Source organism: Plectropomus leopardus, chromosome 19 (assembly GCF_008729295.1).
Source record: "Plectropomus leopardus isolate mb chromosome 19, YSFRI_Pleo_2.0, whole genome shotgun sequence".
In the NCBI taxonomy this organism is placed as follows: Eukaryota; Metazoa; Chordata; class Actinopteri; order Perciformes; family Serranidae; genus Plectropomus; species Plectropomus leopardus.
In genome coordinates this window covers 4,962,774-4,979,100 of record NC_056481.1, presented here as the reverse complement: position 1 = coordinate 4,979,100, position 16,327 = coordinate 4,962,774, and the positions used below count along the sequence as shown (strand labels likewise).

Below are 16,327 nucleotides of genomic sequence, written 5' to 3'. Positions count from 1 at the left end.
TGTAAAGATGGCCAATCCCATTTTACAGATAGAGGAAATGAGATTAGTGGTTAGTGTTGCAATTTAAGAGGGATTACTGTGATGGCCCACTTACTTTCAGGGTGCAGCAAGGTGGCACGTAAAGTTAAGTTGTAATTCAGGTGAAGCCAAAACGACTATTTTACCATCAGTAGAAATTTACTTTCTTGTGAATCAGAGTTTTAATGACATAACAAAGATTACATTTGCTAAAAAAGTATTTTTAAGCATCAAAACATGAACTGATTTGTTCTCATTAATAGCAGTTCATGATTCAGGATGTAGGTTTGACTGAAGCATCGTATTTAGGTTGTGACAGTAGCTGACCAGCATTAGAAGCACAAAACAAGATTAGCTGCTCCTGTAGTTGAGCGAGTCTTAGTTTGGGCTATATATCCCTAATGTATAACATTATTGCCAAAATGACACTAGTCTTGCTGCTGCTGATACCAAAACAAGACTGTTTTTTACTCCTTTTTTGGAAAATATACATATATTTTTTTCATTTAATGGAAAATGCCAAACTTCTCCGTATGTCAGCATTAAACATGTGCTGCAGCTTTTCTTTAATATTGCACTTTCTCGCAGTTGAAGGACGGATTAACGGAATAATTCACCCCCCAAATAACCGTTTGCTTATCAGTTACTCTCCCCGTGTTTTGTTAAATTTGTGTTGAAAACTTTCACATTCCTCCACAGTGACGAATCCTAAAATGGAAAAAAAACTTGTTTAATTAAAGTCATTAATAAAAAAAGTGGTCCAATCCAAATTCGATTTTACATATGTGTGTTTTAGCAAAGATGCACGTGTTTGGGAAGCACTGAGTGTATGACTGGATAAATGAGATTTGGATTATTCTGCAAGAGTTGTCTGAGAGTTATAAATAGATATTTTGATCAAGTTTTAGTGTTTTTAAATGTGGACCTCAATGACTTCGATTCAAGAATTTCCTCCATTTTTGGATTTTTTTTCCATTGTGGAGGCATGCAAGAAAAACAAAGTTGTCTTCACAAATTCAGCGTAACATGGGGTAAGTAACTCACACACAAATGGACGGGGATGAGGTATTTGTTTAAACAAAACTATTGTCAAAGTAGAGGCTGAGATACACTGATTAGTAGGCCCTAAAACCAGTCCAAAGAACTCAAACAGTACCTCCAAAACACTGTATTTTATGCTTCTAACAATGCAACTTGAAAGCGTCTTTGTTGTCCATGTCTTTGAAGCTCCATGCACACATTTCATAACTCGGCAATTTTCGTGCACAGCTCCTTTAGAGTCACTGAAGACAAGCTCAACCTCTGAAAAATAAAATATATTGAAAAACATTCATTTTGAAAGCAGTAAGAGAGAAATGTGAACCTTTTTCAGTAGCAGAAGAAATATGCGTTCTTTTTTTTGCCTTTAAATGTGTGACAGACAGTGCTACTACAGCGAGACACACAGCGCAGTAATTTTAAGAGTGCTTCAGAGTAACATGATTATATGACGTGTGAATGCAGCAGCTGCTGAATAACAGCTCGTCTCCTCTCATGCTGCTCCAGATGCTCTGTAAGGAAAGGTCTTTCATTGTAGAGCACCACAATAAGGTAGTTGTTCAAGTCGTCACGTGCATGTGAGAATGCGTCATTCAGATTTTATCACCATTTTTTACATGCAGTATTACATTATTTTTCTGTTCAGTTATGCCATTATCGGTCATGATCAGTTGTCACCATGCACAGTTTAGCATGTTTATATTCATTATTTTGTGTTCATTGTTATAAACTGGACTGACTGGTCTTTATCTATGTGTTGGTGATGAATAATTAGAGACAGTAATCATGCATCAAAACTGTATTCCTTATTCATTAACTGAGGGAATAAAAAGAGTTTTTAGTTTCTTTTCTTATTAATTCGCTAAACTCTGAAATCCGAGTCTTTAAAACGGCTCTTAACTTTTAACAGTTACCCAAAAAAGTATAATTTAAACAGCTTTGATTTAATGCTGTCACATATCACGGTTATTTGATTTTTGGGGATGAAACCCTAAATTCTCCTCATATCAGCAAACTGTCTCTCTATGAACTCCTGACAGGTGTTTTTGGGACATCTGATGTTGGTTTCTGTCTCTCTAACCTTCCATAAAACAGTGATTTTGTTTTAAGTTAAAAGTCAATATTTTGCTTGGAGGAGTTGTCCTCCTGAAATTTAATATCTCCAGATTTGTTTTTTTCTCATGACAGCAGTCACAGTCTCCCATGTGTAGAAATCATTGTATGACTTATCATCAAATCCTGCATGCAGAACTAGTAGTGATGTCCTCCTTCCCCAGACGAACTTAAAATAAGATAGAAAGTAACTGCCTTGTCATCTTAAATCCACCTTCTATTTATTTTTATCTCATATTGTGGTTGTTATTTCTTATAAACTTGTTTTATGTTTTTTCTTCACTTTTACTGTTTTGACATTTTTTTGTTTAATGTTTATCTTATATTCATATTTCTTTTATTTGTTTTCCAAGTCTGGCTTGTCTACAGCTTATTTCCAGATATCGTATCCATGTGCTCTTTAAGGATTTTATTTTATGTTATTTTATTTTATTTATTTTTTATTTTATGAATATACATATTTCTGTATATTGTTAGGTTTTAATTTTTAGCACACTCGCATGTAAACCACTTTGAGCTGCATGTTATGTATGAAAGGTGCTTTACAAATTATTATTATTATTATTATTATTATTATTATTGTTATTTTTATTATTATTATTATTATTATTATTATTATTATTATTATTATTATTATTATTATTATTATTTGTTGTTGTTGTTGTTGTTATTATTGTTTTTATTATTATTATTATTATTATTATTATTATTATTATTATTAGTATTATTATTATTATTGTTATTATGGTATATCACAGCTCACCACTGGCCCTTAAAGGGAAACATGGCAGCCCATTAAATCCCTTCAATGTTAGATTTTAGAAGGTTTTCTTGTTGAAGATAAGTAGGTAAAGGACACTGATTTCATGAGTTCAGACTTTTACCAACACAGGCTGCATTTTCTTTATTTTGTCTTTTTTGTCTTGGTTATCGAAACGCATGGCTTCATGTCAAAAGCTGTAAATTGTGATGTAATGTTTCAAACTGTTATTTAACTACTTCCTTTGTGTGCACATGGAAGATGCACAATCTCACACACACTCTTTGGCATTTCAGTGACCTTATTGTCTCCTCTGCAGCATTTGGCGGTGGCTAAGGACTTTGCCCACGTCTCCCTGGGGAGGTACTGCGGGACTGCAGACGCGCTGGATAATGTCAACCTGGTCTCCTCTCCGATACACTCGGGGTAAGCATGTTTTGAAAGTGAGTGGAGTGATGGATACAACACACATGCTCATCCTTGTCTCCACCTACCTGTAAGGTATTCTCTGTCTGTCCTTCTTTTCTCATTTTCTTTCCCCTCGAGAAAACGGCTCCTACCTGCAGCGGTTTCTCTTCACCCCATCTGATTGTCTGTTCTTGATTGTGAGGAAAATGTTCGCTAAAGTTACATTTCCTTCACTTCCGTCATTACTGTATAATCATACATACCCAGAAACTGAAGAGACATTGCTCTAGTTTCTATCTCTGTTAAACCAATTAAAAAAATCTGAGTGGTGCTCACCTGATGCTGCAGATCAGGTAAATCTTTGGCATCACAGCAGCAGAAACACAACTTACTGCGGAAATGAAGGAGCTGTAATTAAATGCAAAAGTTTGGCATTGTGGGAAATTTGCTAATTTTCATTCTGGATGATGGTGAGACAAGATGACTGCTTTCACTATAGACTGTATATAAAGATGGACGACATGCCCCCATTTACCGCTATGCTGGAGTGAGGTTCAAATATTCAGGATACGGCTGCTGCCATCTTGCTCGTGTGATGCCATTGAGAGCCAGATTCTGCGCAATAACGATATCTGCGGTGGAGTTCCCGCCAAAAAACACCTGTCCGACCAGTCGCGAGCAGCTCCATTGAATGCAAGCGCACAGATTGGCTGTCAAAGCTGTCAATCATGGTGGAAAATCCCCTTTTTGTAGAAATAAATAACTCATTAAAACCAAATTTATCATAAAATCAAACACTTAAACAAACATCAGGGTGATGAGAACTACCTTCAGCGACAGAAAGTGTCTTTGGGAAAAATGCATTTGTTGTGTACTTTGAGTTTTTAGTTTGGCCCATGTCCCATTCACTAACATGGAGGGGCGGGCTTTATGACCTATACTGCAGTCAGACACCAGGGGGCGATCCAGAGTGAAAAGTTACACTTTGGGGGAGCAGTCCTGTAGTCTGTCTTTATATACAGTGCATTATTATCACCATCAAGTCTGTCTGCAAATAAAATGAGGAAGAAAGTTCCCTCTGAGATGATACAGTTGGTGGGTGAAATTTGGTAGAAAAAAATAGTTCCCATATGAAACTGCCCCCGATAAAGTCTGCGGATTATCTTGAGTAACTGCGTCATGATTTCTGGAAAGAGACATTGCTGTTGAGTTTTTCAAATGTGTTTTTTGGGGCTTTGAGCGCAACAAGCCGAATGCCATCCAGTTTGATTATAATGGAGAGAAGGCGGACGTCTTTGCGTCTCTTGATAAATAGCACTACAGATAAGAGGAAAAGTATGTATTTAGGTTTTTGTAGCGAAGTATCTCTTAAATCCTGACACAATTCCTTCATAGCACCTTTTGTACATACATTTTGTGTTCTTTATATTCTATTTTTCTTTTTATATTCTATTTATTTATCTTATATCTTATTCTATTTAAAGTTTATATTTTTATTCTCTATGTTAATTGTTTTGCAACAAAACACCAAGTAAAATGTCCTTGTTTTTGTAAATGTGCTTAGCAATAAAACTAGATTCTGATTCTGAAATATGTTTGAAAAACTGAAATATAAAAGCAGCAATTCCAGTCTAGATTCAAATTTAAGCAGCTGCCGGCTATAACTTTATACTTTATGGCCAGATGTGATTGTGGCATCAATATTTTCATCTAACTCACCACGTGAAGGCGAATAAGCATAACTCCCAAAATGTCAAACCTGTCCTTTAAAGGACTCCTTGGTAATCGTCTTCTCAGTGGTTTTTCCAATGACAAAGCTCTGTTGTTGACCTGTCGCTCCTGCGTTGCTTTGTCGTCCATCCTGCAGTTTTTCCTCTCCGCTCCCGCAGTACGACAGCAGGTGATTGACTGTGATTGGTTGCCCTCTTTTATCACCTCCACTACCTTGTTTGTTGTTCCTCCCTGTCTTTCCGGTGGCATCACACCTTTCTCCCCTCTCTAACATCTGTGTTTGAGCTCCTCACACATGAAACTGTGTTCTTACAGATTTGATGTTTTTCGTCCTTGTGTTTACTCTTTTTGTGCAGACGAAATTTTTGTGAGTTTATTAACTGATCTGAATGAGTTTGTGTTGTGGACTTAATCGTAAGTTGCCGCTGGTACAGACGCAAGTTCTACTTTCTGACAGTAGATTAGTCAAAATACACCACTGTTCAAAAGTTTGGAATCAGCTGTTACATTGTTGTTTTTCTTCCTTTAAATAATGACTATTTATAAAATAGATAGATACAACTAGTATTGTCCAGATACAAACGTAATATTTACATTTCAAAAGAGAAAGAATGGAATTTATTAAATTTCTGTTTAACTGCTGTCTCCTGTGTTGCATGACAGGGAAAAATATTGTTGGAACTTGGATTTAAATTTGTTTCTTTCAAAAACATGGGAAAAACAGCAATAAGCCACTTGGTAAGAAATATTCCACAAATTGCAAGAAATGTTTCAATTTAGAAAATTATTTTTAAAATGCTGGGGAAGACATTAAGGGGGAAAAAGATAGGGAAAGCTATATTTATAATTGTCATAATAATATGCTGTATTTAAAATTATGTTACCAAAATTATCAGTTTTAACTTTTTCTAGGTCATTTCCATTTATTTTATTTATTTTATTTTTATTTTTTTTTTACAAATAATTAGGTAATTTTCTTGTACTTTTAAGTAATTTCTTGAAAATTTTGGGGCAATTTCTTCTTTGCCTTAAATCCCATGGTTTTGGAAGACAACGAGCCAGTTTGCTCAGGTTTCAAAGGGTTAACTGCACATGTTTATGCTGTTTGTTTTACCTTTTTTTTTTTTTTTACTCCTATTGAACTGTTGCTCAGAGGGATCTTTGTCTGTTTCAGTTGTCAGTGTGGTTGAATCATTGTTCCACATACAAAACAAACCCCTCAAACAAAATAACATCTTTTTGTAAAGAGGACTTTCTATAATCTGAACGCATGAAAAATAACACTCAAACATACAATATCTCAAAAATCAAGCTTTTGTGGCTGTAGGTTCCAAACTTTTGAACGGTTGTATTGATTCAGGTCAAACAATAATCAGTTGCCAGATAACTACAGTCCTGTTCAAGATGAATATATTGCAAACACAGATAACATGTGTGCCAGTTTGTTTATTTTAAACACTGTTCAGAGGACTCATTTATGCAGAATTACATTTATAGTCACACCATTTGTTCAAAGGCTACATAGAAACTAACACATCACCAAACTGCATGGTGTGGATCTATGTGTGTGTGTGTGTGTGTGTGTGTGTGTGAGTGCTCCTTCTTTGCGTTTAAGTATTTGACACTCGGGAGTACAGATCCTTCTATTATGGATAAAACACAGGTTACACTGGAGGCTCCTGTGTTGGCTTATGCACACAAAATATCACTGAAGAATATTTATTTTCTGGAAGTGGATGTTGCAACATGGTGACATCCACTTGAAGTTTTCTAACTGTAACCACCTATTTTTTAAAGCCAACACAGAAAACTCTTGACATTTCTTTATCTCTCTTCTCTTTTGCCCACACTTACTTTGTGTGTGTTTTGAGGATCACAGCATGAGAGGGGACTTCTCTCTCCATCAATACTGCTGTTAAATTGATGTGTTTTTCTTCTTATTTCACTCCTTTTCTATCCATTTCCTTTTTCCATATCTGCTCCCTCTCTGGTTCCCAACATGCCACTCTTTCTGTCACTTTCCTCTCACTTGTCTTTGCGTATCTGCTTCACTGTGTCTGTCTCCCATCACTCTTTGTGTCTTCCTCCTCTTCTCCGTCTTCTTCCTTTTTTCCGCTCTCCATCAGGTTCCTGGTCAGCTTCATGGTCGACGCCCGGGGCGGCTCCATGAGAGGAAGCCGTCACAATGGCATGCGCATCATCATCCCGCCCCGAAAGTGCACGGCGCCCACCAGGATCACCTGTCGACTGGTCAAGAGGCACAAACTGGCGTCGCCTCCCCCGATGGTGGAAGGAGAAGGCCTGGCGAGCCGGCTGGTTGAAGTCGGTCCGGCCGGAGCTCAGTTCCTCGGGTAAGACTCAATGTTTTTTTAAACCTCATCAGTGTTGTTGCTGTTTGCTCAATTGCTTATTTTTCTTCGCCTTTTGTTCGGTGACTTGACATCTCCTTCCTTCTGCTTCTTGCCATCGCCATCTCCAGCCATCTGCGTTTATAGAGTGTGAATGAGAGTACGTGCATGTTTAGGTGGAATACCTGCTGTTTATTTTGCAGTTTAAGTGTAATTGTTACAGTGTGCTCACCCTCAAGCATTAAGTCCAGCTTAAGCAAAGTGAAGGCAACATCAATAACGAATGAAAACTGTGGAAAAGTGTCGATTGTGGAGACAAAGAAAGGCAAAGTAAATATGTACACGTTTCAGTTTTATTTACTCCAACAGGAAGTCTGTCAAAACCAACGAAAATTATACATTTGGCTCAACTCAACAATAAGGCTTTTGAGTACCTGATTAAGTAGTGAATCAATGTTCCCAGGGTCCTTTGTTCCCAGGATCCTAAGTTCCCAGGGTCCTATGTTCCCAAGTTCAATATTCTGACCTTCTTATTGTGGTCAGGTCAAAACTGACCTGTTTAGAGTTAAAATATTTCATAAAAAAGACCTGACCATAAACGTTTTTCTTTATCTTAACCTGAGAATGGCATTAGTCAACTACTATTGATTTCCTAACCCTAAAATCTTTTAATAATGTTTTTATGCCTCCACGCTGGTGATAGCTGTGGTCAGAGGAATTGTGTTTCTGGGGTTGTCCATCCATGGCACAAACGTCCACTTTGAGTCAAGGATAAACAGGGTAGATTTGGGGGGTCAAAGGTTAAGGTCACTGTGACCAAATCCATCATATTCTCATGAAATTGATATCTTAAAAACACCTTGAGGGAACTTATTCGAATTTGGCACAAACGTCCCTTTGGACTCAGTGATGATTTTGTGGTCAAACGCCAATTCTAGTTTTTCCTTTTACTCCCTTTTATATTTGTCTTTCTCTCTTTTAATTTGTTAACTAATTGACTGACTAATTCTTTATTATTTTTAATTTAGGGTGAAATACATTGGGAGTTGTTCTCCATACTAAAAGAGCAGCTAATCACTGGGACAGCCCAATACTTCACTGGGTAGAACACATACCATTAAGGCCAAGTTCAGTGGTATATTTATGACTCTCAGACTCATGATTAAAATCCACTAATCTAACCCAAATCCATGTCAAATTAGCAAATACATAGCTGGAGAACCTCTTTCTTAGGTTCCCTTTGTTTGCCATATAGAGCAGGGGAACACAGGACCTGGGAGGGCACATATGTTGGAGTGGAGAGTGTAGCACGAGTTGACATGTCCCTGTTATATGCAAAATAAGTTTGGAAAACAAATGACCATGGGAACATTGAATTTAAATTCAAATTACAGTGTAAATACAACAAAACAAAATGCAACATGCATGTTGGCTAAAGAGGGTTCTGAATTTGTCAGTCACTGAATTTATTTGTTGAAGAAGAATCTAAGATGTTCGGACTTGTTTTGGCTTTTCTGCAAACCTCTGTTAACCTTATTATCTTCAGTTATGGCACAATCCATCAGCATTTGATTTAACCAACACAGCTTGTATACCGGAAACTGATGTTGTGTGTGAGTGGTTGCCGTGACATATGCCTCTCATGAGTGCTGCAAAGACGAAAGAGGAATCTTATTACTGATACGAAACTGGAACAGAGTGGTGTGTGCTTTTACTGACTTTTCAAGTGTGTGTTTTGTGTGTGTGCGTTGGTGCGTTTGTGTCTCATTATCTTGCGGACACAGTAAACTACATCTTCCCAGAAAGCTGCCAGCCCTTAATGAAGGCGAGAGCCTCGTTAGTCCAGTGCTACAGCTGGGACCCAGAGGAACTAGATTTGTTGGGTAGGAACCAAACATAGCATCCCCCTCCTCCCTGCTCCTCTCCCTCCTGTACCTCCCACCTCTCCCAAGGAAATGACATGACCGAGGCTGATTCATGCTGATGGATATGATTATTTTACCCATCTCTGTTAATTTGTTGGGATACAGCATTACTACTATATGGTTGCCATGTAGTTTTGGGAAGAAATCAACAAACCTTTTGAAGGGAGGACAACTAGCTACTACTTATTTGCGTTTAAAGTTAGCTGGATGATGCAAAGTGGACTTGTTTTGGCCTCGATAACATAGAGGAGAGAGGGGGAGACGTAGAATACAGGCTAGATTTTACATTTTGGATATTAAAAAATTCTTCCTAAAACTACACAAATGTAGCTTTAAATCCATTACGGTTACTTTCCAGCCACTTTTCATTTAGAGACCATTGTATTTTCTTTATTTCAGAGGCTTTCAGTCGGCTTCTGATGTCACTGAAAGTACAGGTTTTGATTGGCTGTTTGGACTGGACTGCGCTTGTTGGGCATGAGCCTTTTCCTCCTCAAGCCGAGCATCATCCTGCTTCTCATGTCCGCTGTTACTTTACTTCACCTTTTGAGATCAGTTTGATGTCATCCCACAGTATTTTTGTGTGATTAATTTCCAGAGACATTGGTAAAAAGAGTTTGACTGAGTTGATACTGGAGAAGTGTGAACCGCGGGATGTTTTTAAAGGTGCTTATACCATGAAAAACAGATAATTTCAGTAGCTACAACTCAACCATGCTGACTCACAAGGAGTAAATATACTTTTTAATTGGGTAGGAAGGGTTCCTGCCTATCCTTAGAAAGTCTTAAAAGGCATTGAATTTATTGATCTAAAAATAAGGCTTTAGTTGGTATTAAAATGCATTTAATCAATATTTCATAACTATTTAAAATACTAAGATATGGAAAGTATTTTTGGCTGATTATGCTTTTTAAAATCTCAAAATAATTGGTATTATATATAATCATAATATATATATATATATATATATATATATATATATATATATATATATATATATTTAATTTACTGAATGCCTCTAATATTAATGTCATACTGATTAGGATGGAGAAACCATAACACTCATATATATTTAGCACGTCTAATCAAATAACAAATGTGCACGCTTTCTTCATGGCAAACAAAAACCGATGGACCCATGTTGTTTTTTTTTTTTTTTTTACTGCTTTAGCAAGCAAACAAACAAACAAACAAATAAATAAAACGGAATTATCTCCATCTGAATCTTGATTGGTTCATGAAAACACGTGACTCTTTGAAATGAGGAAATCCCGCCCACTACCAACCGGTGAGAAGCGCTCAGGAAGAAAACAAACAATGAAAGTCTCCCAAACTTAACAACGATTATATATTGTTAAATAACCAAACTGATGTATTAAAAACTTTCATACACGAACCCGCCGGCTGATTTATGTGTCGTCCCCTGACCGCCGAGCGGACGTGAGCCCGTCACAGTCAGTGGGAGTCGGGATACTGTCGGGGATATTTGGGGTCCTCACGATCAGCAATTCGCCCACTTCGACAGATGAAGGTATTTGGTGTGAATGTCGGAAGTTATTTTATCCCCCAAAACACTTGTCTGAGTGTGGTTTTGACACTGGTTTTGAGAAAATATAACGTCAAGTTTCACTTGCGCCCGACGTCCACAGTATATACAGTAAGGATAGCTAGCTTAATTTAACGCAAATGTTAGCAAAACAAACCTAGCAGAAGTCATTAACGCTACGTTTAAATTTACGATCGGAGTAAACACACTCCACGGTGCCTTGCATTGTAATCTGAAGTTTCGCTTTATTTAACAAAAACTGGGAAAATAACACTGTAAAATATGAATTTCGGCAGGAAAACCTAAGAGAGCGTAGCAAGTTAGCGAGAGAGAAGGGCAGTGGCCATTAGCCGACGTCGGGCGAACGTTCGCCCGATGTCGGCTTCTGCTCGTCTTTTAGTTGGTAAGATGTGATCCAAACATGAGGGATTTAATGGTTAATTATGACAAGTAAAATTGATGTCATTAAGCAGAAGCTGCTTACACTGTTATTGTCTTTTTACCGCAAAGTTGAAGTTCCTTGTTTTGTTGATAACAGCAACAAAACAGCCAAGAAAAATTGAAATTAAGAATATTACTATCTAGATGTTTAGCCGTCTTTAACCTAAGGTGACCAGATTCTTTATATCTTTATATAGTGCCACTTTTATATGTATTTTTGTCAACATTATAAACTTTTATTGTTTCTATTCTGATTTTGATATTTTTAATGTGTTTTTATACCTTTCCTATGGATGTGACATGGAGGAGGCTTCCTTTAATGTCACATCACATCTCAGAGGAGTCTCTAATTGACTGCAAATAGATGCAAACTAACTGCCAACAGACAAAAAAAACTTTAAAGACATACAAAACATCCTCAAATGTACGAAAAGCAGGAAAAAAACACGAGGAACTCAGAGACAAGTAATTGCATAAAAATGACAAAAAAAAATCAACACAAAACCACAAAAAGATAAGTATTGACTATAAAGAGATGTTAAATCCTTTGGCAAAACCTTAACAATTTCTTTGTGTGTGTATGTAAGAGAGCCTTTTGCACATCTGTGCCCAAAGGGCCATAATCTGCTCATTTATGCGGGATGTTAGTGAAAAGTGTCAGTTGCGTAACTCTCAGTCAACTGAGACATGGCAGCCCTGCAGTTAAGAAAGGGAGATGTCCAGGGACATGCCACGAAAACGGGGATTTTCCATGGGAAAAATTAAAATGTGTGATTATAATGTTTATCTTAATTGCATTTAATGACTAATTTCTAGATTCTAGATATTCCTATACCCTAAATTCATCATAACATTGGCAGAAACTTGTAAATATTTGTGTTTTCATGTTGTACTCCATCACACATAGTAAGAAGCAGATTGAGAATACAGTACTTTTGAGAAAAATAATTTTGTGAATGCTCTTTTGAGGATTTCTCAAGGGGATGATCAATGAATATAGTTCCTCTCTGTCTGTCCTTTTATACTCTCATCTCTGAGGGGAAAAACAGTCCTCAGACTAGAGTATGTTCATCCTCCTCTCTTCTGTTGCTATCATGCCTTGTTTGAATGAGGGCTGTGCAGCTTTCTTTCCCTCACTCCTCATTTCATTTCACAATTCACATTTCACGTGTTTCTTGTCAAGTCGTGCCGAGCTCTGACATGCACTCTGAATGTCCCATTGAACTGCAGCACGGCCACAGCAATCATTAAGCTACACTGTCATCAGCAGAAGCCAAAGCTCATTCATACTGTATCTGTCTACAGTATGCTTGTATCCTTCAGTCCTTTATTCATATTTCATTTTATTTGTAGAATTAAATAGAATAAATGCCACCTTTATTAGTGTTAATCCCCTTAAGTTTCACTTTAATTAGCTTCAGTGGGAACTTTCACAAAATTACAGCTATCATTAGAATCAGAGAGAACTAAAACTTAACCTCTATTTGATTTGATGTAATTAATTAAACTGTACTTCCCATGACATGTACCTCACCAGGCCGGTGATAGTGGAGATCCCTCATTTTGGCTCGATGCGGGGCCAGGAGAGAGAGCTGATCCTGCTGCGCAGCGAGAACGGAGAAACCTGGAAGGAGCACCTGTACGATTACAAGACCGACGACCTCAATCAGCTCCTCGGAGGGATGGATGAAGGTAAAGCACATGTTCTGACTTATTTATTTGAAATGATTTGGTCAAAACTTTGTCTGAGTAAATTAGTTTAATTAATTTAATTAGTAAATTAAAGATAATTACGCCTTTAATAGTGATACTAATTCAAGTCTATTGGTAGTAGTTCTACAAACTGCCATTTCTGTTGGTTTGTAAAATGATTTATAATTCTGATGTGATTTATATCGTTGTGCGTTTCTCCCTGTAGAGCTGGACAGTCCTGAGGAGCTGGAGAGGAAGAGAATCTGCCGCATCATCACCAAGGACTTCCCGCAGTACTTTGCAGTCGTGTCTCGAATCAGACAGGAGACCAATCAGATGGGACCAGAGGGCGGGACTCTGTGCAGCCGGAGCGTCCCATTGGTTCAGGCTTCCTTCCCCGAGGGGGCGTTAACCAAGAAAATCAAAGTTGGACTGCAGGTGAGTTCAGAGACATCAGTTGTTTTCTTTCATGTCTCATTCAGACAGAAAAGAGGCAGAAATTAGAGAGGATACACACATATGTACATGTGGGCACAGAAACCTACACACACATTAACGTAAATCACCGATCTCTTGTCTCTCAGGCCCAGCCGGTACCCGACGACACTGTGAAGAAAATCCTCGGTAACCGAGCGACCTTCAGTCCCATCGTTACCGTGGAGCCCAGAAGAAGGAAGTTCCACAAGCCCATCACCATGACAATCCCGGTCCCGCCGCTGTCAGGGGAGGGGCTCACCAACGGCTACAAAGGAGACACTACTCCGTGTCTCCGCCTTCTCTGTAGCATCACAGGTGTGTGTGTGAATGCATCTTTGTTTCTCACAAAGATGCATTCATTCATCTTTGTGAGAAACAATTTGCCCATAAGGGTGAGTTTTTTGAAGAGTAAGAATATCTTGTCTTTTCTGCCTTTAAAGGAATGTTTACGGGTCAATATATGATTTAAAGGGACAGTTAAATTAAAAACCTAAAATTAAATATGTAATAAAACAGAACTAGATGGCACTTGGCTTGTGATGCCCAAAGTTCCAAAAAAATACATTTGAAAACCTCAACTGTCCCTTGAAGGGTTTAACTTGTGAAGTTTAGGATAAATTAAGTTTGCGATTAGAGTTAGACATATATGGTTATTGGCTTGAGAATACACGACGACAATTTGTTTGTCAGATACTTTGTGAAATATGATTTGTTAGACTGCATTTCAGTGCTGTAAATGTGATGTGAGATGCTTTGAGGTCTCCATATTAAATATTTCAGCACCAGTGTGGCCTCAGCTCAGTAAGCAATGACTAATTTTAGAGAGAAGATAGTTATTTTTAACTCTGTAATTTAAGTTTTTGTGGAAAAAACACAAATTATTGTATAAAGTGTAATATTTTTAAATCTGGAGGGGACCTTTAATTTAAAAATGTTTTAATGTCAAACGTATCTATGTCAAGAAACACAGAATCTTTAACATTATATTATTTGACCAAGAATATATATCTCTATAATATTTAATATAAAGCATTGACCAATTTATATTTATGGAACCACTCACAAGTTTATATTTCTAGCATTGTGTCCATTAGGTTATGCAACTTATTGTTAGACAATATTGTTCATATTTTGGTTTATTTGCTCTCTTTTCCTACTTTGTACTGCAGCTAAAGAAAGAAAATTATCTTACCTTAACTAGACAAATAGCTTTAAAAAGAAAATATGATGTTAACTTTTGTCAAGTGTGTCTTTTTCAAAATATCGCTCCGTGTTCCCTCTAAATGAGATATACTAGTATTAGAAAAATCAATCTTATTAAAGGAAAATCTTCAGGATGTCCTATGTTTCCTTTGTGTGTCTACCAGGTGGAACGTCCCCGGCGCAGTGGGAAGACATCACTGGCACGACTCCTCTCACCTTCGTCAACGACTGTGTCTCCTTCACCACTAATGTGTCTGCCAGGTGAGACACGCAGCTGTTACACTGGAGTTGTTCTGAATCTGTTATATTTCTCTCTTTGTCTGAAAAATTCATCATTTTATTTGTCGTCTGTGCAGGTTCTGGTTAGCAGACTGCCACCAGATCCCAGAGACGGTGGGTTTGGCCATGCAGCTGTACCGGGAGCTGATCTGTGTGCCCTACATGGCCAAGTTTGTGGTGTTTGCTAAGATGAATGACCCGGTGGAGTCCAGGCTGAGGTGCTTCTGTATGACGGACGATAAGGTGGATAAGACCCTGGAGCAGCAGGAGAACTTTGAGGAGGTGGCCAGGAGCAAAGACATAGAGGTACGTAATTATTTGTTGTCAATTATCTTTTCTATTCCTGCCAAAAGGTGAAGTGTAAGATTATTGGAGCAAATTAAAGGTTCTGTATGTAACATTCAGAATATCAATAAAGCAGCAAACTGCTGTTTGCCATGTAAGATTATATTGAGTAATTGTGCCCCGAGGAGAGAATAAAGTCATGCTTCCTCGGTGTGTGTGTGTTGTAATTTGAGCTTCTTTGTAGGTTTTTGTGGCGAGCCGGTTCAGCCTGCGTTTAAGTGCATGTGTGTATTTTACTGGCTAGCGCATTGTCTTGCTTTGCACTGCGTTCATACGGAGGTTACCTCTGATATCGGGATGGCGTTATTGAGGAAAAGTAATGCAGCAGCGCCTTTAGATGTCCTGCTGGTTAACGCTGTTAAATCTGTCAGCATTGTTGCCATTGTTACGCACTGTTTGTGGAGTTAATACTCTCAGCTGCCAGCTCCCTGTTTAGACAACTCATTCTTTCTACATTTTGCATAGAGCCCCTTTAAGGACCTTAATATGTTATTACGGCAGTATTCATTTTTTAATAAATTGTGGGGTTTTTTATTATTTATGTTTCACATATTTGTTATGTTATAGTGCTTTTAAAAGTATATTTTTAATATGTTTATTGTCATTTTTTAACTCTTTATTTATGTTCTTGAGTATTGCAGTACTTTTTCTTATTTTTAGTCCTCTTAATATATTTATTGTAAGTTTAATGTCTGCACCAAAGAACAGAAGCAAATTCCTTGTGAGTGTAAACCTACAATAAATCAGATTCTGATTATTAAGGACTTTGATTTGAAACAACTTGAATGTAGTATTGAGCAAAGTCTTTGCACCCTCTGTGTGAAAGGTATTATAAAAAATCTATATTATGCAGTTATATGTGTGCAGAGCTCCTTTATCAATAACTGAAGTTTTTTTTTTTATTTGACTATCAGGTACATGTGAAGCAGTCTTTTATCAAATACCGTCATGTTAGTTTACTTAGTTTATTCAGTTCACGTCCACCTCATAATATTTTTATGA

The 16,327-nt window shown here is 37.4% G+C and overlaps 1 protein-coding gene across 6 annotated transcripts in view; it reads left to right on the top strand.

Moving 5' to 3' along the window:
* The window catches only part of LOC121959378 (ankyrin-3-like), a 178,954-nt gene that overhangs the window by 126,401 nt on the left and 36,226 nt on the right, over positions 1 to 16,327 (top strand). For 5 of the 6 annotated variants that reach the window (XM_042508664.1, XM_042508663.1, XM_042508661.1 and 2 more), the window contains 7 exons: positions 3,249 to 3,355; positions 7,195 to 7,419; positions 12,867 to 13,021; positions 13,248 to 13,459; positions 13,606 to 13,813; positions 14,866 to 14,962; positions 15,058 to 15,286. In XM_042508664.1, coding sequence (XP_042364598.1) covers positions 3,249 to 3,355; positions 7,195 to 7,419; positions 12,867 to 13,021; positions 13,248 to 13,459; positions 13,606 to 13,813; positions 14,866 to 14,962; positions 15,058 to 15,286 — 1,233 coding nt within the window. Of the gene's footprint in view, positions 1 to 1,563; positions 1,609 to 3,248; positions 3,356 to 5,204; positions 5,238 to 7,194; positions 7,420 to 12,866; positions 13,022 to 13,247; positions 13,460 to 13,605; positions 13,814 to 14,865; positions 14,963 to 15,057; positions 15,287 to 16,327 lie in introns of all 6 variants that reach the window. The other variant, XM_042508659.1, reaches the window with a different exon arrangement.